Source organism: Trypanosoma melophagium, assembly GCF_022059095.1.
Source record: "Trypanosoma melophagium isolate St. Kilda chromosome Unknown ctg27segment0, whole genome shotgun sequence".
Taxonomy (NCBI): domain Eukaryota; phylum Euglenozoa; class Kinetoplastea; order Trypanosomatida; family Trypanosomatidae; genus Trypanosoma; species Trypanosoma melophagium.
Window position 1 is genome coordinate 200,105 of NW_027125158.1, and position 22,452 is coordinate 222,556.

The 22,452-nt window shown below is 40.3% G+C and overlaps 8 protein-coding genes across 9 annotated transcripts; all 8 read right to left on the bottom strand.

Annotated features, from left to right (window-relative positions):
* Nucleotides 1-727: 727 nt before the first annotated feature.
* On the bottom strand, nt 728-2,965 carry LSM04_007116 (Kinesin motor domain; the record flags this gene model as incomplete). Its single annotated transcript, XM_067333435.1, has 1 exon — nt 728-2,965. The coding sequence occupies one exon, from the start codon at nt 2,963-2,965 to the stop codon at nt 728-730; it is 2,238 nt and encodes a 745-aa protein (XP_067190537.1).
* A 542-nt stretch (nt 2,966-3,507) lies between these two features.
* On the bottom strand, nt 3,508-6,216 carry LSM04_008236 (uncharacterized protein; the record flags this gene model as incomplete). Its single annotated transcript, XM_067333436.1, has 1 exon — nt 3,508-6,216. The coding sequence occupies one exon, from the start codon at nt 6,214-6,216 to the stop codon at nt 3,508-3,510; it is 2,709 nt and encodes a 902-aa protein (XP_067190568.1).
* Nucleotides 6,217-6,685: 469 nt separating this feature from the next.
* Nucleotides 6,686-9,592, bottom strand: LSM04_000338 (uncharacterized protein; the record flags this gene model as incomplete). Its single annotated transcript, XM_067333437.1, has 1 exon — nt 6,686-9,592. One exon carries the CDS (start codon nt 9,590-9,592, stop codon nt 6,686-6,688), a length of 2,907 nt encoding a protein of 968 aa, XP_067190371.1.
* Nucleotides 9,593-10,641: 1,049 nt separating this feature from the next.
* LSM04_002062 (Cobalamin-independent methionine synthase MetE) lies at nt 10,642-12,951 on the bottom strand (the record flags this gene model as incomplete). Its single annotated transcript, XM_067333438.1, has 1 exon — nt 10,642-12,951. One exon carries the CDS (start codon nt 12,949-12,951, stop codon nt 10,642-10,644), a length of 2,310 nt encoding a protein of 769 aa, XP_067190425.1.
* A 443-nt stretch (nt 12,952-13,394) lies between these two features.
* Nucleotides 13,395-13,847, bottom strand: LSM04_005102 (uncharacterized protein; the record flags this gene model as incomplete). Its single annotated transcript, XM_067333439.1, has 1 exon — nt 13,395-13,847. One exon carries the CDS (start codon nt 13,845-13,847, stop codon nt 13,395-13,397), a length of 453 nt encoding a protein of 150 aa, XP_067190482.1.
* Nucleotides 13,848-14,852: 1,005 nt separating this feature from the next.
* LSM04_000296 (uncharacterized protein) lies at nt 14,853-16,904 on the bottom strand (the record flags this gene model as incomplete). Of its 2 annotated transcripts, none has more annotated exons than XM_067333441.1 (1): nt 14,853-16,904. In XM_067333441.1, one exon carries the CDS (start codon nt 16,902-16,904, stop codon nt 14,853-14,855), a length of 2,052 nt encoding a protein of 683 aa, XP_067190370.1. The 2 variants fall into 2 exon arrangements, with proteins under 2 accessions (XP_067190370.1, XP_067190369.1); XM_067333440.1 differs by having other exon boundaries at nt 14,853-16,196.
* Nucleotides 16,905-17,522: 618 nt separating this feature from the next.
* LSM04_006733 (BING4) lies at nt 17,523-19,403 on the bottom strand (the record flags this gene model as incomplete). The annotated part of the gene is made up of 1 exon (XM_067333442.1): nt 17,523-19,403. One exon carries the CDS (start codon nt 19,401-19,403, stop codon nt 17,523-17,525), a length of 1,881 nt encoding a protein of 626 aa, XP_067190527.1.
* Nucleotides 19,404-20,083: 680 nt separating this feature from the next.
* LSM04_004704 (uncharacterized protein) lies at nt 20,084-21,841 on the bottom strand (the record flags this gene model as incomplete). The annotated part of the gene is made up of 2 exons (XM_067333443.1): nt 20,084-20,427; nt 20,542-21,841. 2 exons carry the CDS (start codon nt 21,839-21,841, stop codon nt 20,084-20,086), a joined length of 1,644 nt encoding a protein of 547 aa, XP_067190471.1.
* Between the last annotated feature and the right edge of the window lie 611 nt (nt 21,842-22,452).

The window sequence follows — 22,452 nt, forward strand, 5'->3', positions numbered from 1 at the left end:
AGCAAATGCAATGACAGGAAGAAAGAAAACAACAAGAAAGAGAAGACGCGCAAAAAAAAAAAAAACACATCTATCGAAACGGAAAAAAAAATGGCGAGGTAAATGTGAAGTCCCACACTCTGAAGGCATAATAAGAATCCAAAGGAATACAAAGAGAGATTTCAGGAACCAGGAAACTAACAAAGGTGAAAAAGAACTATAACGAATGAATTACGCAGAGAGAAAAGGGAAAGCTGATGTCAATATAAGAAGAATAAAAAAAACAAACAAAACCACCCATGAAAGAACAAAAGAAAAAAAAAACGAACACAAAACAAGGAAAATTGAATGACGATCTTAAATATATATATATATATATATACCCTCTCTCTTTTTTTATTTTTATTTTTACTCTACTTTTGTGTACTATGTTTCTCTACTCTTTTACAAAACTATTTAATCTCTTTTTCCCTCTTCTTCTCATCTGTTCTTTTTTTTTTTTCTGCCCGCTTCTTTCTTCTCCAATTTATCCTCTACCAAAAAGTACGTACAAATATCCACCCGCAACAAACGTTCTTTCATTCCAAATCTAAATCTCTCTCTCTCTCTCTCTCTCTCTCTCTCCTTTTTTTTTAACCACTACTACCAAATATCGAGGGTAGCATAAGTGTGGAAAGAGGATGAGGAGCTGAAATATACACACAGACACACAGAAAGAGAAATATATCTTATTTTATCTTATTCCTCTTTATCGCTTCTTCTTTCGTTTGTTCAACTCGGTTTTCAATTCATCTTGATGCGCCTTCAACTCATCGAGTTTTCTTCGCAGTTCATCTCGTTTACGTCGCAGCTCCACCGCCTCGCGTTCATCCTGTTCTATCTTTGTACGCCAATTGGGTTGTTTACTCTCCTTTACTTTATTTTCCATCATGTCTGCCTTTTTACTCATCTCTTCAGCCTCTTTTCGTGCCTCTTCCACTTTTTTCTGTGCGCCTCTTTGTGTTTCTTGTATTTCCTCAATAGCTTTCCGCACTTTTTCATCCGCCTCCACTTCTTTTAATTGTGCCTCGTACTTTGTGGCGACCTCTGTGTATTCGCGGTCAAGCGTTTCACTCATACTCTCTTTTTCTGCCAGTTGTAGGCGGATGTCTTCCTCAAGATCGCGTTGTCTTTCCATCTGTTCCAACACTTTTACTTCCTCTTCTGCGGATTGTTCCTTGCGCTTTTCAGACTCTGCCACCGCCTTCTGTTGTGCGGCGAGTTGTTTGTTTAGTTTATCATGCTGTTCTGCAAGCATGCGTAGTTTCTTTACCCATATCCCACGTTGTAGTGCCCGAAGAACGGTAAAGGCATGCCGTTTTGTTTCTAAATCCTTTACTAATTTCTTATTGAATGCCGTTTGTTTGGTCATTCCCCGTGATTCCCTCTCCAATCGTTCTGCTAGTTCTTGTTTCTGCCGCAGAGACTCCCGAAGTGAGTCCATGTTTTGACGTTGAATACGAACCGCATTTTGAAGTTCACCAGCTTTATTAGACATACCACCTGTAACGGTTGTCTGTGCATCATTTACCTTTACCAGTGTTACGAGATTACGGGCTTTACTGCTCCATTGAAGTGTGGCAAGTGTATCACCGTAGTTCTTTACAAGTGGACTAAGTGTTGCCACCATCGTTGTACGTGCATTACCGCCAATACTGTCACTGAGAAGCCACGTGAGAACACTATCACGGAACGGTACTTGTGGTAGTGGACGCTCTTGATAATATGATCCCGTAATTTCTGCCTTTGCCTGTTCCATAAGAATATTTTGCCGTTCCGTCAAATTATCAATTACACGACGTAGTGCTAACAGAGATGTATTAATAGCTGCTGATTCTTTTACATAGTCTTGAAATCCACCCCGTTCGGATCCAGCAAGATCAACAAGATTAATACGACCTGCTTGACAACGTACCACTGGACGGGAATAACGATCCTTCGCTGGAATAGTACGTTCTTGAATAACTGTGAGTTGAAATATAGCATGACTGCGACTGGATTGATTGTGTATGGCTGTTGCACACGTTGTGCGATGCCGCGATCCACGTTCAAGCAATAAACAACACTGTGCCCAGTTCTCTACTTGATACTTTGTTACTCCCTCCACAAAGGGACCACTGTAGGGATCTTGTCGAATACGAGCATCTTGCAACTTCTCATTACCCTTTGTATTGCGTAGTGCGGGATCAAGTAGGTCTCGTACACGCTCCATGTAGATTTCTACAAAACTCACCTCAACACGAAACCGAACACGTTCACTTGGTTCCTTTTTTGATTCCTCTTGTTGTTTACCAGCGAGAATAAGGAAGAGGTCATTAGATACACGTGGAATAATACCTTCTTCCCCGTCACCACCACAGGAGGCATTAGGATCATATATACCCATCATTGTGTATGTCTTACCACTGCCTGTTTGTCCATATGTAAGAATACAACTATTAAATCCATCAAAAACATGTGGTACAAGTTCCTTTCCTATAATTTCGTATACATCCTTTTGTGTGGCATACGTACTGCGTTTCGTATCTTGAAAGGTATGTACAATACGGTGCTCTGGAGGGATTGACCAAAGACTTCCATCAAACTCAAATTGTGCTTTGGGAGTCCAATCATCCTTTGGATCAAGAATTACCGTTTTATTATCTGTCATCTCTACAACTGAACGACGTTCTTGTCCTTCCATTTCAGCAAGTTCTTCTGCAATGAAGGGTCGTACGCGTGAATAGACTTTAAAGCGTGTAATTTCGGTTACACGTGCACGGAACGCTGGGGAGGATTCATGAGCATCATCCATGACAGTGTTAGTACCATTGGTTTGTACATCAGGAGAAACACCAAAATCAGAACGGCGTTGTTGAGGAGTTGTAGGACGTTGCTGTGGCTTACTCGGGGTTGACGGTCTTTTGCGAGCAGGGCCAGATATTAGTTTAGGTTCGTTGACTGTCATTTTATCCTTTTCAACTGTATTCTTTTTCTTTGTTGTTGTTGTTGTTGTTGTTCTTTGCTTTTTTCTTGGTTTTTTTTTGTGTTTTATTCTCTTCCTCTTCGATTTTGTTTTTTTTTTTGTGTTTTTTTTCTCCAAGTTTTTATTCTTGGTATTCTCTACTTCTGTGTTTCAGCACAAATAATTCCTTTTCTATTTTATAATTATAAAAAAAGCAAAAAGAAGGAAAAAAAATGATGATGAGACAGTCAACGAGAGGTATTTCCCCCAATAAAAACAAGTAAATAAAAAAAAAATAATTTAGAGATGAACTATTTTAATTGATTTTTCTTTTTTTTTTACAAAGAAAAACACACACCCCATCTGTTTCTAACGTAGTGCTGATTTTTATTTCTTTTCTTTTCTTTTCGTTTTTTTTTCTTTTCCTTCTCTTGGAGATCAGCTACTCAACTAACTGTACATTGTTGCTTGATACCAGCCCCTCCCCCTTTTTTTTCTTATCCTCCTTCATAATTGTAATAATAATCATCACCATTATCCAAAAACTATTTTCTCCTCTTTGGTTGTACAATATCAACTGTAAAGTCAATATCCATCTCATCTGCAGCTTGAATCACACGCACATCCTCCACCCGTGCAGACTCTATCGTATCAAGCAAAGATAATCCACACGCCGCCTCCACAATAGCGCGAGAACTATCCCACATTGAACAGACACGATCAACGGCATCCCCAACGAGTCGTCTCATACCCAAGAAGAAACGTGTATTATATTCCCCCTTCATTGCCTCTTCCGTGGCGATATCTCCAGCCCCAGCGGCTAATGACCCTGCGGAAGCCATCGGTTCCTCTGTGAATGGTCCTCGACCAGAAACGGCAGCCCCAGCACCAGCAGAACTATCATGCGTCACGGTGCTTTTTCCCTTTCCTGAGAGTCTACCAGGTGGTTTTCCTGCGGAGTTCACACCTCTGCGTCCGGCTGGAGTAGCCGTGAGACTCGTAGACGTCGTACTGCCAGTCGTCGCAGTGGGTGGGGCTCCCATATTGCCACCAGAACCCCCAAAACGAGTATTCTGCAGGGCAGATGCTATAGGCACACTTTGTGGTATATGCAATCCAATAGAAATAGCAATCGCATCATCTAACTCACAGGCGCGTTGGGCTAATGTCGTAAAGGCTATCGTTCCTGCAATACGTTGTAGTAACATATCAAGCGGCTCCGTCTCCTGCTCACTCACACTCGCTGCCTGGAGTAGTATGTTAAAAGCCTCACGTAATATATTACGTGAAGGGGCATCACGTAACGTACACAAATCTGCCTGTAGTGTCTGCACAGATCCATCCCACTCCTTGTGATGTAATGGCTGTCCAAGTGACTCCATCGTACGTACGAGATTAGCATGCAAAGCATCCAGACGTGCATAGACAGCACAATTAAATGGAATACGCAGAGCTGTATATGTGCATTCATGCCATGCTTCCCGCCATTTAGATGTTAATACCTCCTTCGCAACTTCTGGTGCTCGTGCCACAACGATCTGCTGCTGTGTTGCCTTTTCAATCTCAGCAGCTTCATATGGGTCATCATTTGCAACCAACTCATTTATGATCGTCCGTTGTGAATCAACCACCGCCTTTGAGTCAATGGCATTTGCAATAGGACGTGATATTGCCTCCAGTGATGGTCCACCATCACGCACAATAGCACAGAGTTCCACAATGATACGAGAAGAGACGACAGGAATAACAAGAAATTCATAGTGCTGCGTAAAACGTCCTGGAAAAGGTGCCCTAACAGAAAAAGGAAATATTTCCTCATCGCCTGGTAGGATAACACCATCGAATGGAGTTGAGAGGCAGAAAAATGTCTTGGATTGTGCAGACTTTTTAGCCAACAAACGTAGTGGAACTCTCTGCTTATCTGTTACTTTTTTCTCTTCCAATTCTCCTACATAATTCTGGTGATCACTATTATTTAGGCTTTTGTGTAACTCTTCTACTTCGTCCTTTCTATAGATTCTAAAGATACTTTCAGACTTCTTAGCGTCTTCATTATCATCTTCTTCATCTTTTTTCTTTTTTTCTTCTTCTTCATGCTCTTCATTATCATCATCATCCTTTTCAGCAGCAAGATCGCCGTCTAGTGCGGTGATAGGTTGATGTGGTTCCCAAGTATAGTACACCGTCATCATACCACTATTCTTTACTTTAACAAATCCATGAGCTAATTCACCAGGGCTCGCAAAGAAAAGAAGACGTGTAGTAGATATCTCCAAAAGCAGTTCTCCCGCAACCTCTTGTTCAGAAGTTGGTGCAACCTCAATGCTCACCGTCCGCATAGCTGGATCTATCACACTTGGGAGACGACTCTTTTTCATCTCCTGCGATTGCTTATGAGTTGAGAGATCCATATTCACATTACCGAAAGAAGTTGTAGTTGGTGAACTTTTTCCAGGTGGTGGAGAGATACGTACAACCGCAGGTGCCGCTTTATTGGCTGCCTGGGCATCTTCTATATTTGTCGTCCACGGGGGAGGTTGTCCACAAACTTCCAAATAGGCTCGAGGTAAGAAAAGATGCGACATTCGCTGCTCAAGTATTGGTAGATATCTTTGTATCTTTTCCTCATAGTAATTTCCAGCCCCAAAAGAAACGGGTTTCATACTTGACAGAGCCTCTTGAGACGATTTGCCTGGAGAACCGAAAACTGAAACCTCATCCTCAACCCCATCAACATTCATATTAACACCAGCAGAAGTAGAAGTAGAAGAATTTTGGGGGGGTGGCTCATTTTGAAATACAACGCGAGTATTTTTAAGATGTTCTGGATCTGTCCGTGCATCATCAGTTACTTTCACATACAATGGATATGGAAAATCAGACCTTCCTAACTTGAGATAACGAAGAGCTCCTCCATCTTCAGAGGTACGGAGTGTACTTTCCCATGTGTGTACACCTGAGAAAATACTCGATGGTACGGCGTTGCCTACCAAAGAAAGTTCCTCTTCACGTAAACGGGTTTTATAAATTCCCTGTGACATATTTGTACAACCTTTTCGTACTTTACTGTTCTTGAGAATGCGGCGTTGGATGTTTGCCTCCACGTTACTCCACACACGCTTTTGTTTTTCCCAATTGCGTATGGCCTTTCCCTGCAGATCACGCTGATCATAGGGGTTGAGAGTGGCACCACATGGTGAGGAATCTCCTCCAGAACGTCTTGTTAAAGGCACGGATTGTGATAATGCTGCCATTTTCCCTTCTTTTTCTTCTATTGATGTTGCGGCCGATATTCCTTTCTACATGCGGAATAATATATATATATATATATATATATATATATAAGAGAGAGAAAGAAGATTAACATGAGATTAATACAATAATGTTATTCGAGAACAAGATGACGTCATCTCTAATAGAATTCACGAACATATAAAACGCAGAGAAGCGGAGGAAGGAAAGGAACAAAGAAAATATAAAAAAAGCAAATGCAAATGCACACACACACACATAGAGAGAAAGGAGAAAATGTTACACACACTAATAATATCTAAAAAAAGAGAAGACATCACCTTTCTTGAAAAAAAACGATCACAGCAAAAAAAAAACAGGAGGTGGTAGACACAGATGCACACATAGAATCACATAGACAGAAAAAAGCGAGAGAAAGAGAAACACTATCATTAGATCTCTTTTTCACCTCCCATTTCTCAGTGGATTTCTCTATCTTTGGTGTTCCCACTCCACTCCACTTTCCAAAGCATTACCACCAACGCAATGACCAACAGCTTCGTAAATTTCCAAAATATTCCCTGAATGAATAGCTCGTTCTTTATCTGCGATAATTTGAAGTACCGGTCTAGATCGTGCCATGTGGTGTTGAATAAATAGAAGAAACATGTGAATTTTTGGATAAACATGCATATATAAATCATTTAGCAGACACCGACGTAGTACAGCTTTTGTCGGACAGAGCCGAAGACACCGAGAAAGATATTTTGTATGTTCCTCCACCGCTGCCGCCGCTTCTTCTAATTCCGCAACAATATTATCATATGAAGCGTAAAAAAGAAGAACATCAGAGCGTTGTACATCTTCAATACTCCATCGTCGTGAGAAATCCACTTTTTCTGGTAATGCCCATGGATTTGGGGCTTTTCCTTGACGTCCACTCACACGAGCAGCAGCAGAGATCGGTGCTGATCCCGCCTGAGATCTTGTTCCTATGTGTTTTTCACTCTTCGTAAAACCATGTTTATAGTGATGTGCGAGTTGAAGTATCACACGAATACTGTCAAGATAAAAACTACCACCCATGTGTTCAGCTCGCCGTACAACGTCCCATTGCGTCAATGGTGATTGCGTCGTACTACAAGTAGGGGCCACAGAAGCAGGATCCGTATAACAATTATTATTATTATTATTATTATTATTATTATTATTATTATTATTATTATTATTATTATTATTATTATTATTATTATTATTATTATTATTATTATTATTATTATGTCTCTGTACCACACTACTAGATGATGATGGCGGTGGTGGTGGCATACGAAGTAAAGTGGAAGGACCTGTCGTAATCCTTCCCAACTGTTGATGTTGATATTGTTGTTGATGATGATGTGGAATCAGTGATACTGTTGCTGCTGCTGTTGTTGTTGTTCCTTGTGCATTACCGCGAAACAGGCGTGTAAGTGCGTGTAGTAAGAAACGGCGCCACTCTTCACTAGTTTCTAGTGAACGAACCCGGTCTCTCTTATCATCCAGTTCCTTCTCAGTCTCTGGTTCTATATGATTACTATAAATACCATACTCCTTCTTCTTCTTCTTTACCACTACAATTTCCTCCCCATTCCCTTCTTCATCATCGTCATCTATATCTATTACAGTATTAGTAAGATTTCCCCCATCTGGCAGGGATTCACCACTAAAATGTTCTTTTTTGTGCGTCAATGTTATCGCTGGGTATTGAGCAAAGTATGACTTATCCAAGTTAGCAAACATAAAGGTAACTCGTCTCTGTATTTCTACCTTTGTAACATTTGAAAGTCGATGTAATACTAGACGATGCATAGACGCACGTGTTTCTCTCGATCCTAAACCATAACAAAGACCCAACGTACATACAACCTCTGTAACAAGTCGATGAATTGCAAGATTTTTATTAGATACATCTTGTAAGTCTCCAGTTCCTGCCAACTGAAGAGAAAACGGCATCATCATTGGTGCTGTTGTTGATGTTGGTGGTAGTGTTGTCGTTGCGAGTATCTGTAGTAAACACAATAAGATGTTGGGATTTGAAACAATGAAAGAACTTGTGGCGGTTGAGTTGGCGAGAGCAAACCACCGCCAACACAATGCTGCTGCCACCGGGTACGATATCATACTTGAATTCCACAGTACCACATTAGAAAGTCGTTCGCCAATTTGTGTTTTGAAAAGCATTCCGGCAATCCATTCCGCACAATGTGCTGTGTGGTGCTCCATCACAGTAGTAATCCATTGACATCCCAGTTCCATCACTTCTCCCCATTGACTACAGACAAGTTCTTCCATCATGTGTGGTGTGGAAAGATCATCTCGCAATACCGCAAACGAAGCTGGAGATTTTGTGAGTTGTATTACGAGACGTAGAAAAATACAGATTGCTGTTACTGTGGCGTTTGGAACAACACCAACCCCGCTGTGAAGACTTGTGCGAATATAAAGTACTGCCGCATGATATACTTTATATTCCACCAGTACCTCTACGGCTCCATCTATGGTACTAAGTGTATGCAAGATACTCGCAATATCGCAGGCTTGTACAGCTGTGGCTACGGGAATACACCGCAGAATAGAGTGAATAAGTTTTGGATAAGTAAGCGTTGCTGCCGCAGTTGGGGTGGAAATACTCACCATCATTAATAACAATTCTAGTGCTCCACCAATAACCGCACTACGAGTTTTTGTAATTATCATACCACACTTTTTTTTATATGCATTTTTCTTATCATTGAGATTGTTCTTCTGTGATGGTATTCCTTCTTTTTCTTTTTCTTCTTCTTCTATATGCTCTTCTTCAATAAGTGCAACAGATAATGTTACCTCTAATGCGTGAAGGGCGTTATGTTCTAGGGTTAAAAAATTATGCACCAAAATAGCCGCTGCTTTCTTTCCCCAAACAGCAATAAGAGATCCCACAGTGGCGTGCATAGCTCCTAAAGCGATCACTTGAGTTCGTTCACTCGGAATGGGGGCCACGGCGAATGCTAATATGTACGGAAGTACACCTTCTACATCGGAGAGAATGGCATTCTTATGCTCTGGTAGTGACTCCAACACTACTAACAATTCACGTTCAGCTGTAGCAGGAATAACACCCAGTTGAATATTCTGTTGTAAAAGCGTCCACTGAGCCTGGAGTGCAAGAGCTAATGGAGTTAAACGCATAGTGGAAGAAGAAGAAGAAGAAACAACTACTCCATTAGGTCGTTGTTGTTGTTTTGAAGTAGATTGTGGTGAATTGGTAGTTGAACGCCTCGATGAACGTGCAGGTGTAATCTTAGCTGCTACTGTTGTTTTTGATGATTTTTTCGCTGTTTGCCGTATATTCCCCCGCTTATCTCCATTGGGGGTTGACATGTATGTACACACACAAAGAGAGAGAAAGAAAGAGAGAAAGAAAGAGACAATTCTCTCACCTTTCTCTTTTTCTTTTATTTTTCTTCCTTTCCCACACCCACACTTAGTGCAGCAACTATATGCAGGTATATGTGCTAAGAAGGAGCCAACAACCCAAAGAGAGAAAGACATATAAAAAGAAAGAATAAAGAGTGATATAGCAGAAGTACGGAGAAGAGCCACCAAAAAGAGTGAAAAATCGAAATAAAGGGTTACAAACAAAGGAACGAAAAAAAGAAAAAAAGGATCAAAAGACATCACCCATCAGCTTTTCTTTTCATTATAAAAAGAAACAGAAGGGAAGAAATTTCTCAATACGGGAAGGGCACATTCCTGCGATATCGGTATTAAGAGAAAAAGCCGAAATATGTCATGTTATCTCCTCTTTTTTCTTCTTCTTAATTCCTAATTAAAAAAAACATTGATGAAACAAGTTATATTTACCTTCCCTTATTTTAAGTTTATCCACAAAATCAAGATAACGAAAAAAAATAAATAAATAAACGCTCTACACAAAGCACACAGAGATGTTCGCTTAACAAAGAAAGAAAAGGGAAAAAAAAACAGATACAAATGATTACTGAGGAGAGAGAAAATATATAAACTTCACTGAAAAAAAAGATTCACGTTACCGCAACCTAAAGCTGCCCCATTTGGCGCAGAAAAAACAAAAGAATGACAAAGCCACGGGATCAGATAATAAAAATTAAAATAACTAAATAAAAAAAACTCAACGCCAAGAAATATAAGCGAAAGAATGGTGACATATCCGCAGTAAAACTGACAACTCCCCTTCTTCCTTTCTCCTATCCCATACCCAACTCCCCAACATAAATGACGAAAAAGAAAACAAAAAAAAAAGAAGAGGATTACATGAAAAGTAAATAATCACTACTGCATTCCTATAAAGTTGTTTATCTCTTTTTACATACAACCTGTACCTTCAGACCAATGTGCAGGGGTATGTAAAAAGAAAAACAAAGAAAAAAGGGCAGGGGGAAGGTAAACACTCACTCTGTCTTGGTTTTACGGAGTTCTTTTGCAGCTTCCACCATATTCCTGAGCGAGGCACGTGTTTCTGGCCAGCCGCGTGTCTTTAGTCCACAGTCGGGATTCACCCAAAGACGTTTCACCGGCACCCGTTGGGCAGCTTTAAGCAACAAATCCACCATTGCTTTAACGGTTGGCACATTAGGGCTGTGAATATCATATACACCAGGTCCAATTTCATTAGGATATATAAAGTTGTCAAATGCTTCCAGCAGCTCCATATCAGAGCGCGTTGCTTCGAGTGTGATCACATCAGCATCCATTGCGGCAATAGTTTCAATAATCTCATTTACCTCACTGTAGCACATGTGTGTGTGGATCTGTGTCTCAGGCCTTGCAAGAGCGACAGAGATCTTAAACGCCTCTGCAGCCCATTTTAGATATTCTGGCCAATCGTGTTTTTTCAGTGGAAGTCCCTCACGAACAGCTGGTTCATCAACCTGAATTACATGAATGCCATTATTTTGCAAATCATTTACTTCTTCACGTAAAGCCAAGGCAAGTTGCTGCGCTATCACTTTACGTGGTAAATCTTCGCGAGGGAATGACCAGCAAAGAATCGTTACAGGCCCTGTTAACATTCCCTTCATTGGCTTTTGTGTGAGTGACTGGGCATAGGTAGACCATTCTACTGTCATTGCAGCAGGACGGCTGACATCACCAAAGATGATAGGTGGCTTTACACAGCGAGATCCATAACTTTGTACCCATCCATTTCCTGTAAAAACAAATCCACTCATTAATTCACCAAAGTACTCTACCATATCATTACGTTCGGGTTCGCCATGAACCAAAACATCCAGTTCAATATCTTCTTGTTCCTTTACCATTTGTTTAATATGTTCCTTTAACTGTTCCGTATACGTTTTCTTATCAGTGCGACCCTTTTTAAAATCCAGTCGTTGAGAACGAATATCAGGTGTTTGCGGAAATGATCCAATAGTTGTTGTAGGCCATAAAGGTAATTTCAAAAGTTGATGCTGAACTTCTGCACGTTTCAAATATGGAAGTGATCTTTGGGCATCCTCTTCTGTTAACTTTGAGACACGTTCCCGTACAGCTTCATTAACCACACGCTTTGATGTATGATGTTGACGTACAGGAGCACTGTAAGCCGTTATTTGATCTTTAGCCCCACTGCTTAGGGCACTGCAAAGAAGACTGAGTTCATCACATTTCTGTAATGCAAATGACAACCAACTTTTTACTTCTTCATCCAGTTTCTTCTCACAATCAAGGTCAACTGGTGAATGCAGAAGAGAACAAGATGTTCCAACCCATAATGCACGATTTGGTGAAGTACGACGTTGAGCCTCCAGTTTATCATGAATACTGCTTAAATCAGCGCGCCAAACATTACGGCCATTTATAACACCAGCAGAGATTACCCATGATTGTGGTAATGCCTTTTCAACCGCCATTAAATCATCATGTCCAGCAACCAAATCCAAGTGTAATCCATCTACCGCCAATTTCCTTATGGTAGACAAGTTATGTCCGATGCCTTCAAAGTATGTTGTTAGTAGAAGTTTAAGTGTATTGCCTGTTCCTTCACGTAGTGTATCATAGGCTGTTTTGAATGCAGACAACCACGGTGCTTCCAGTTCCAGTACGAGTGCAGGTTCATCCATTTGTACCCATTGCACCCCACGTGAGGCAAGTGCTTTTAACACCTCAACATATACAGGTAAAATACGGGATAACAGAGAAAGGCGGTCAAACTTTTCTTCTCCTCTTACTTTCCCGAGAAGTAGATATGTTACGGGTCCCACAAGAACTGGCTTCACACGTCGTGGTTCACATAATTTTAGTAACTCGTCCACTTCTTCCAAGATTTGTGGCCATGCAAATTTAAAGTTCTGGGTAGGACTTATAAATTCTGGAACGATATAATGGTAATTCGTATTAAACCACTTTGTCATTTCAGAAGCAGCAGCAGGTGTTCCTGTAGGAGCTCGACCACGTCCAATGCGAAATAATGTATCGAGATCGATAGTACCATTTGAAGACTGGTGTCGTGGCGGTACATTATCAAGCATAAGACTTGCTCCAAGCATGTGATCATACCAGTGAAAATCACCCACAGGAATCATATCAACACCACGTTCCATTTGCTGTTTCCAATGACGAAGTCGCAGTTCACTGCCAGTGGCGCGTAGTCCAGCTTCTGTTCCTTTACCAGCCCAGTACCCCTCAAGGGCCTTTTTTAATTCCCGTTGTACGCCAACTCGGGGAAAGCCCAGTGTGTGTGTAATAACTCCTGATTTCATATTTTATCAGAGAACCATTATTAGAAGAAAACTTAAAGAAAATAATAATACTTCTAATAGTTATTAATATTTTGTTGTTCTTGTTGTTGTTGTTAAGAGAGTACTGGAAAACAATGAAAAGAAAAGAAATAGATAAATACAAATAGCCATACTAGAATAAATAAATAAATAATAATAATAATAATAATAATAATAATAATAATAATAATAATAATAATAATAATAATGCACTCTAAATGTCGCAGGAAACTTACAATTTCCTTTTTTTTCTAAATGCATGCATTCCCTCCAGAATTCAACATAGTTACTTCTCTGCGAGTAATTACTACATCGCAACTGAATGGATTCACTGATAGCAATAAAATGACAATAAGGGACATGAAAAGAGATAGTACTCTTCCCCGGTTACTCTTTTTTGGGGGTTCCATCCATTAAAAGAACCACTACATCCCATCACGCAAATGTCTCTGTTTTGGCTGTGAATAAGGGTTATGGAGGGGAGGCAAGGAATGTGAGGACCTTTTTAAAAGCGGTGCCACCTCACGAGAAAATTGATGAGTTTCACTATTATGACTACTCCAATCATCACCTTCCATAACAGGATCTGTAAAATCAGATGAACGTGAGAAAGGCCAGAAATTACACTGGCTATGGCATTTATTGCCTAATATAGTTCTAAGGCTGATCCATAGCCAAAGCAGTAAAGAGAGACTCATGTAGAAGATACCAGCATTGCGGCAACAGCCAGCTTTCTCTACCAAGTCCCATTCCTGTTTTGCTGCAATAACCTCAAAAGTCCAGCTATTATGAAGCATGAGAGCGGCAAATATAAGCAGAACGATTCCTGCAATGAGAGTGAAAGAAGCACAACATCCAATTATAACAGAGGGAGACATGCCATCTATACACAAAGATAAATGCAAACACAAAATACAGAAAGATTATCTCCTCCCTAATTTGGTTTCTCCAGATCAAATAGTAATAAAATAGAATAAGCTAAGTATTTCTTTCACCCAATAAGAAGAGAGAAAAGAAAAAAAAAAAAGGAAGAGAAACAATTTTTTTTTTTTTTGAATCGGTTATAAAATAAAACCCTCCAACGCCCCATTTTACATTTTAATCCCGATTTGTTCCCAATGGGTAAAAAATAATTTCACTAAATAAACATCATAACTGATGAAATAGAAGCATACTTAGAGGCTTTTTTTTTTTTACTTCGCCTCCCGCTCAAGCCAATATTTGTTTTCAGTTGGTTGGGTCTTCAAAAACCTACCGTTTGTATGCTAAGAAGGAAAAAAAATAAATAAACGAAGCATTTATTTCCAGTATTAAAACTGTTTTCATAATACATGTAAGATTTGACCATTCTTTTCACAAGCTGTTATCAAAATAAAAAACAATGGGAGTTAACATCCCATGTCCTTCTTTGGATGCAGAGGAAGGAGGGTCCAAAATGAGAGGAAAAAGAGCACTGCAATGCTTCAAAGCGAATGGGGGAAAAAAGAAGCAAAAGCTGTCACGCGTGCTAATCGAGCCTCCGAGTTAAGAAGATGTTTTATTTATTTCTCCCTCTTTTGGAATTCCACCTACAGCGATTTTCTGTTGGCATGCTGTGGTCAAATGACATGAAAAGCACAAAAAAAAAAGACACCGACCCTTTTTCCTCCTATGGATACAAAAATAGCATCGTGTACATGAAACATGCTTTAGATCTACCTTTTCCTTCCCTACCCCCACAATATCACCCCCTCTTCTTTTTTTTTTTCGGTACTTTCCGTTAGAGAAAGTAATGCTGGGAAATAAGGTACTTCTACTGCCCCTGGCGCTCCGTGAAGTCTACTGAGAATCCAATCCCTCTCCATTTAGTTCAAAACGAAAAAAAAAAAAACGTTGACGGCGTTTTAGCGATTATAACCCCCATAATCCTGATACTCCTCCCGCTTCCTGTGTCGCGGGAGGACCTCACGAACGTTGCTCTCCAACAGTGGTGATGGCAGTAGAGCGGAATTGCGATCCCCAACAGCGCCTGACGAAAGTGAAGTGTGTAGATCAACCCCCGTGCTAGCCCCGCGAGTAATACTGCTCACGTCACCTCGGTAGACAGGAGTTGTGGAAACGAAATTAGCATTACCAGTACGGCGTTCCTCTTGCGAAAGCGGATGCAACGGCGTTAGCCTTTTCATACCCCTAACTTCTACACCTCCCATTAATACCGCCCCAGCTGTAGCCGTTCTTTTTGATGATGATGTTGTTGTTGTTGGTTTTGCCTTTGTTGTTGATGTATGGGGGGTTCTACCATAGAACAGTCTTACACCTTCTGGTTTCATATTTTCCTTTACAGGTCGTCCGCTGAGAATTCCCGCATCGCCTGTTTCTGATACAATGTGTCCCAGTCGCTGGCGTTCGACCTCCCCTTGCGGCGGTATTAAAGCTTGTTGTTGTTGTTGTTGTTGCTGTTGTTGTTGTTGCCGTTGTTGTTGTTGCCGTGCTGACAATGATGGTGGTTGTTGCTTTGGAGGTGTTTTGACTTGTTGCTGCTGTTGTGGTTGTTGTTGATATCGTCGATGTTGCTGTAACTCTATTGAAAAACGTCGTTTTTCCTCCCCCGCATCTCGCCGTACAGGTTCTCCAGTGAAAATTTCCGTTGTGGATTTTTCTGATACAATGGCTCCCTCTCTCTGGTTTTCACCCTCCACCCGCGACAATCTAACTAGTTGTGATGTTATCGGAGATAGTTGTTGTCGTTGCTGTTGCCGTCTTTCTTTTTGTTGTTCTTGTTGTTGTGTGAATGACGACCTGAGAAAAGTTTGCGGTGTTCCCATCGGTCTTGAAAGCGTCACCCTTCTAATGGGCCGTGAAAAGAAATCCTTACCTCGCAGGGGGTGGGGATTCAGCAGTTTTGTGAGGGCACAACCAAGCGCCAGACCACGATGGGTTAAGCCGGTGAATCCCAGAGGATCGAACATACTGGATGAGCCATCGATTGTTAAAGCCTCTGCAATAGGCATGAATGAGCCTTGGCTATTTGTTAGTCCACGGAAATCTGCGGCCTTCCGTGCAACGGATGATAATTCATCTTGACTGGGGGAATTTAGGGGAATGATATCTAGATGGGATAGTACAATGGGGCCAGCACCCAATGGCTCAGAATTTATTGTACTAGTGGTACATTGCAGATTGCGTGATGCCCCATCGCGGTTAAGGAGTAGAATACCTTGAACTAGAGTAAGAGAACGGTGATTCATACTTTGCTGTTTCGAAAAACTAGTATTATTCGGTGATTCGAACATGCTCAAGTTACCTGTTCCTCTTGATACGCCACCACTACTACAAAGTTTTCTTTCGAATTCAGAGAATTGTTCTACTGTTTGTTGCAGAACATTAGACACAGCGTGGAAAGGAAACGGAACTGATTTTGTATTCATTTCTCTGCTCTTTCCGGTACCTGTTAATTGTTCTCTAATAACAGAATCAATGAGTATGAGATTACCACAAGTTGGTTCTAACAGCTTCACTACATCGTCTTGTACGGCATAAATAGAAATCCATGGTGTGACCATAGCATTAGGTGAGGCACGGAACTTTTGAATGACAAAGGAGCTTAATGCCTGCCGGATGACATCAAGCCTTGTTTGGGGAGGTATAATTCCATTATTAGTATTGTTATTATTAACACCTGTTTTCGGAACTTCCATCGCATTACTATTATTATTATCATTATTATTATTATTATTATTATTATTATTATTATTATTATTATTATTATTATTATTATTATTATTATTATTATTATTATTATTATTATTAAGAGTATTGGTGTTGCCACTGCTAAAGCGCACCGGCTCTCCAAGTGGTTGCGGAAGTGCGAGATCAGTGCGATAAATAGAGGGGTCCATATCCACAAATATCACCACTACATCTCGACGACTCATCGCATCATAAGTAAATTCCATTGTACCTCTTGTTCCCCTCCTGTTTTGGTTGTCTTTTCTAATTGTTTTTCTTTTCTTTGTAACTTTTACTTTTGCGTAGAATTATTTGTTAGTTTCTGGTGGTAAAAAGAAAAGAAAACGGCAATCCAAAACAAAGACAAATGTTAAGACTTGTCTTTTTCTTTTACTAGAGCACTAAGAAATACACACACAGAGAGAGAGGAACGCTTGGGTCCAAAAGGAAGAAAAAGACGAAGAAAAAAATGTATATTGATATCGACTTTTGTCATACAATCATATTCATTAGAAATAATTTTTATTCCTTTCTTTTATTTACGACCATGTGTACTCCATAGAATTCGTCTGTGACTAGTTAGTATATATATATTGTATTTCTTCAATATTTAATCGTCAGTTCATCACCTTTCTCTCTTAACACCACCCTTTTCTCATTCAATACAACTTCCTCATCGACTATAGGCTTACCCACTATCGTCTATTTTTCCTTTTTTTTTCGTTCCCACAACCACCATCATTATCACCAGCACCATCGCTAACAATACCACCATTATCATCACCACAAGGAGGAAGGAAAAGGGGATAAAAACAAACAAACAAAGAAAAAAAAAGACTTCTCTCTTATAGTAACCGACGGAGAGCCGCATTCTTCTTTAAGTCTGATGCCTCCGAATCATCATGTTTTCTGCTGCTGGAGGTGTGCTGTTGACTATGCAAGACACGCATGTCATCCATAAAATCAACTTCCTCGCGTCGGCGTTTCTTAACTTGAATCTGCATAGCCTTTTCTTCAATTTCCTCAGCATCATCATTACCTCCATTTGCTCCACGGCGTTCTGCTCGCCGGTTATTTGCCCTTCGCTGCAGTGCAATCTTTGATGTACGCATAGTTTGCTTTGATCGTACCTTGTCAGCACTATCTTTCTTATCCCACTTTTGCATCTTGCGTTCCTTCGCCTTCTCCTTCTTTGTCTTTAGTTCTCGGGTGGCAGGACGTTCGGCGTATCCAAGTTCTTCATCTACCTCCTCATCATTACCCCCTTGCAATCCAGTAGGAGCCTTATCACCAAGTGATTTGTCTGCCCGTCTCTCCTTCTTCTCTCGAATAGCTCGTGCTTTACGATTAAGTCGTATGTTTTCCTTATACTCCGCAAGTCGAGCCTCGTTCACACCAGGTACTTGAATATCCAGAGAGATCGTATCAGGCGGGAGTTTATCCAGCAACGTCGTTACAACACGTTCCTTTCTATGCCGTTCCGTCTCATGCGGGTTAGCGTAGAAGAAGTCGGGATTAGCGTCACCAGAGCCAGGAATAAGAAGAGAGTGAAATCCACGGGAGTGTCCAACACCCAAAACATCTTCAAATGGACAGAATCGTACTTGTTGGGCAATATTACCATAACCGAGTCCAAACTTCATGTACGGTGCATTGGGCTTTGAACTAGAAAATATACCTTTCCATATCTGTATGTTTGTGCCACCACCCATCGCCACAAGTCCGGAACTGGAGATATCAATAGTGTTAAACGTATAGGATACGGCGTACTCTTCCAGAGGTCGTAACGTACGGCAGTCCCAAACTTTAAATTTATGATCACCACCGAGTGTAAGAAAGAAACGACCATTTGGATGAAAACGGATATCGTCAATAACACCTTTATGCCCTCTTAATTGCACAAGTGGGTCTACAACGTTTGGTGACCACAATTTAACAACACCTCGCAAGTCACATGTTGCCACCACTCCATTACTTGGATTAACTGACATACATGAGGTAGGATCTCGTACTACCGATGGTACTTTTGCACCAAGTTCTTGTCCTGTACTTATATCCATGTATTGCATCACACTATACCGTGAAGATGCTGCACAGAGAAGCATATGTCGAGGTAGATATGCCAATCGATCCATGTTTGCCATTCGTGAAAGAATATGCATTTCTGCACCTTCTTTGGTATACATATAGACATATTTTTTCTGCGCCAAAGCGGTTATAGTATGATCAATAAGAAACTTGGCGTCATCAATTCGGTCCTTGAGCTGTGTCTCACCATTAAGAGCAAAATCTTTCCAACGAATATTCGCCACATGACCTCGCAACCCTGCCAAAAGAAGATGCGTACCATTTATAGTAAAATCCACCTTATATGGTCCAAGTTTATCCAGCGTTAACGAATACTTTTTTTGCTGTGTCTGTAAATCCACAGCTTCCACTATGTCATCCTGCGTTACACGATCTGCCACCTCGCGATCATCTAATTCCAGTCCAGTGTTGGGCTTCTCCATTTTTGTAAAGAGATTAACACGTGCAACTCGCTTTGGTGCATGTCGTTGGACTTCTTCCCGTTTTCGTATTTCGGCGTTCTGAAGTGCATTATTGTCTGTTACCCAGCGTCCACGTATCTGCGTCTTTTCCTCACGTATCTTCTCATTTCGCAGTTCAAGACTGCGTTGCCGTATGAGTTCCTTTGTCTCTTTTGATACAGCCGGACCAATTACCATTTTCTTTTTTTTAGTTTTCCTCCCTTACTTTTTTTTAAATAATGTTTGGTTCTCTTTTTTCCCCTTTTTTTAGTTTCCCACTTATTTCTTGTGTTTTTTCCACCTGCACTTTCCCACCGAGCCACTCAACAACAAAAAAAAGGAAAAAGAAAAAAAAGAGTTATAATGTCAGGGACTCAATAAACCAAAAAAAAAAACATATGTTTCATTCCTTCTCACCGGTACCCCTTGCCTCTACAGTTGCTTCGCGACTATTGCTGACGTTACGATACTTCCCTCACTTCCCATTACTTTCTCTCTTCTGTAGTTCGATTTTCATTTTCATTCTACTCCCTCACGTTGCAAAGAAAAAGAAAAAACAAAGCAAAACCACGCTTTCCCACATTGTTCTGTTTTCTTTTTCTTTCCTTCTCATACTTTGGCTGACTGAAGAACGCCTAACGCAAAAGCAAGCGTACCTGAAAACACAGAACAGATGCCAGAGTGACAAGTCAAACAAGAAAAAAGAAAAGAAAAAAAGAGAGTGAGTAAGTAATCTAAGGACACGCATACAAACACACTAAAAGAAAAAAACTTTGGAAATCCAACAAAAGGGATAACACACACACACACGTATACGTACAGACACAGAGAAGAAAAAAAAAAACAAGAAAAATTTATAACTCCCAGAAGCACCACTATCATTCCTCTACCAGAAAACGCTCAAGCTGTTTTAAAATTTCACGTGATTCTTCCCAATAACGCTGCTGCTGATCCTCCCACTGATCACCCTGTGTTGCAGCCACCTTACTTGTTGTCCGTGCTGTTTTTCTGCCGGATGGAGAAACAGCCATTCCTCTTGACCTTGTTGCCCTTGTTGTTGTTGCATTATTATTATTATTATTATTATTATTATTATTATTTCTTGTATTGACAATACCCGCCGGTGCACTGTTTCCACGTCCGGTCGATCTGGTGCTTGCAGGGCCAACAGCGTAACTAGATCTACCAACAGGAACAGCAGCAGCTGAAATATTTCTGTTTCCTCTCGCTGTGGGGCGAGAACCCGCCCTTCCATTTCTCCTACTACTACTAATAATATTATTATTATTATTATTATTATTATTATTATTATTATTATTATTATTATTATTATTACTATTGTTATTCTTGTTTCGATTTCCACCAGCACCACCGCGTCCTAAGGAAAGACTACGACTCCGCATCTTCTCATTTGTGATAGTGTTAGACCTTCGCTGTCTGGAACTTAACATCTGTGTTGTTTGTTGTTGTTTTGGTGGTGGTGCGGATGGAGGAACGTTCCACATATTTCTCCGTTGTGTATTCGCATCCCGCCGTGTTCTCTTTGCTTGCACATGATGTGAGTGGTTGCAACGATACATAATAGAGCGCTTGAGTCTCTCTAGTGCATCCATTAAATTTTCAGCCTTTTCTCGCCCCCTTGAAGACCGCGAGATCCCACAAAAGGCATTATTACTCTGATGATTATACTTCTTCTCACGCGAAGATGCCGAAGGTATTGGAACTCCATGCATCAATGTGGTTTGTCTCCCTTGACCAGATACACGGAGAAGATTCTTATTATTATCATTGTTATTATGATAACAATGATTATGACGGTTACCAGCAGTGTTGTTCGCAGAGGGATGTTCTCTACCTATTGTGATTGCATGTGTTTCGGGCGCCCGAGTTGGAGAAGTTTTACTTGGTAATACATTTTCACCGCCGTTGCTAGAGCTACTTTCTTCATACAAAACAATATCATTCTCCTCATGAGAATGTTTTGGTGTTTCCCAGCCTCTAACGCTAGTGCATGAAACATGGAGTTGCTGTGAATCTTGAAAGTGTAATTTTCTCGTATCATCTGAAGGAGATAATTCGACTCTTTCACGGTTATTACTCTGAATCATTCGAGGTGAGACGATTATATTACCGGTGGAAAACCTTTGTGAGAGTTGCAAAGTCTGTTTACACACCGTCATCTCACGTCGTACATCCATGAGTTCCTTTTCTAACTCTCCATTCAGATGAGATATACGTAGTATGGTCTGTTCTAAAAATTTTATGTACTCTGAAGAATTTGCAGGCAAAGATTCATTCCTTAGACTAGCATTATAAGGGAGTTCTCGTTCGAGTTCTTCCACCTCCTCTTCCAGTGAAATTTCTTCACTTTTAATATGATGATGATCATCATCATCTGTCAAGGACTTACCTCTGTGCATTTTTTCCTGTACCCCACTCTGTTCCTCCATCGTATATACTCTATCTATGTATCGTGTGTTATCTGTAATGTGTGGATGGCAACCAAGAACAGTGTTGTGATTGTTGCTATTGTGATTGTTATTGTTATTGCGACCCGCCTTTACTCCTCGTGTGGGTTGTGTGTGTCCATCACGACGGGGCACCGTACATTTCCCCACACCTTTTCCGTTCCCCATATAAACGTATATATATATATATGATAGAGGAACGTTAGAGGAAGGGAAGGGAAAGAAGAAATAGGAAAACCAGACACTCCCACCCTGTACGTAAAAGGGAATTGTGAAAAAGAGAAGGATAAATTAATAAGACACACAGACAGACGAAGAAGGAGAGTAGTAAGAATGCAAATAAAAACAAATAAAGAGAATTTGTATAGAAAAGAGCATTTGATACACTCTTTAGAGTATATATATATATATATATATATATATGTAATGGGAAATGCAAATGCAAAGAGACGTCTCTTTATTGAGGTGTTCTGTCAGAAAACACTTTGAAACAGGAAATGATTTTTTTTTTATTTTTCTTTCGTCCTTTGGGGGATGGGGAATACAGAAGAGAATGTACATACGTATACCCAAGCCTGTATGTTATTGTTGTTTTTCTATTTATTTTTTCGTGTGAAAAAAACAAACAAAAACGGACAAGAAAAATTAAAAAAAGAAGCAAATAACTAAAAAAGTTTTTGTTATATTTTTATGCAATAAGAGAATGGACTAGACACACACACACACACACCAAAAAAAAACAAAGAAAAAGAAAAGATAAAAACAAAAGAAATGAAACT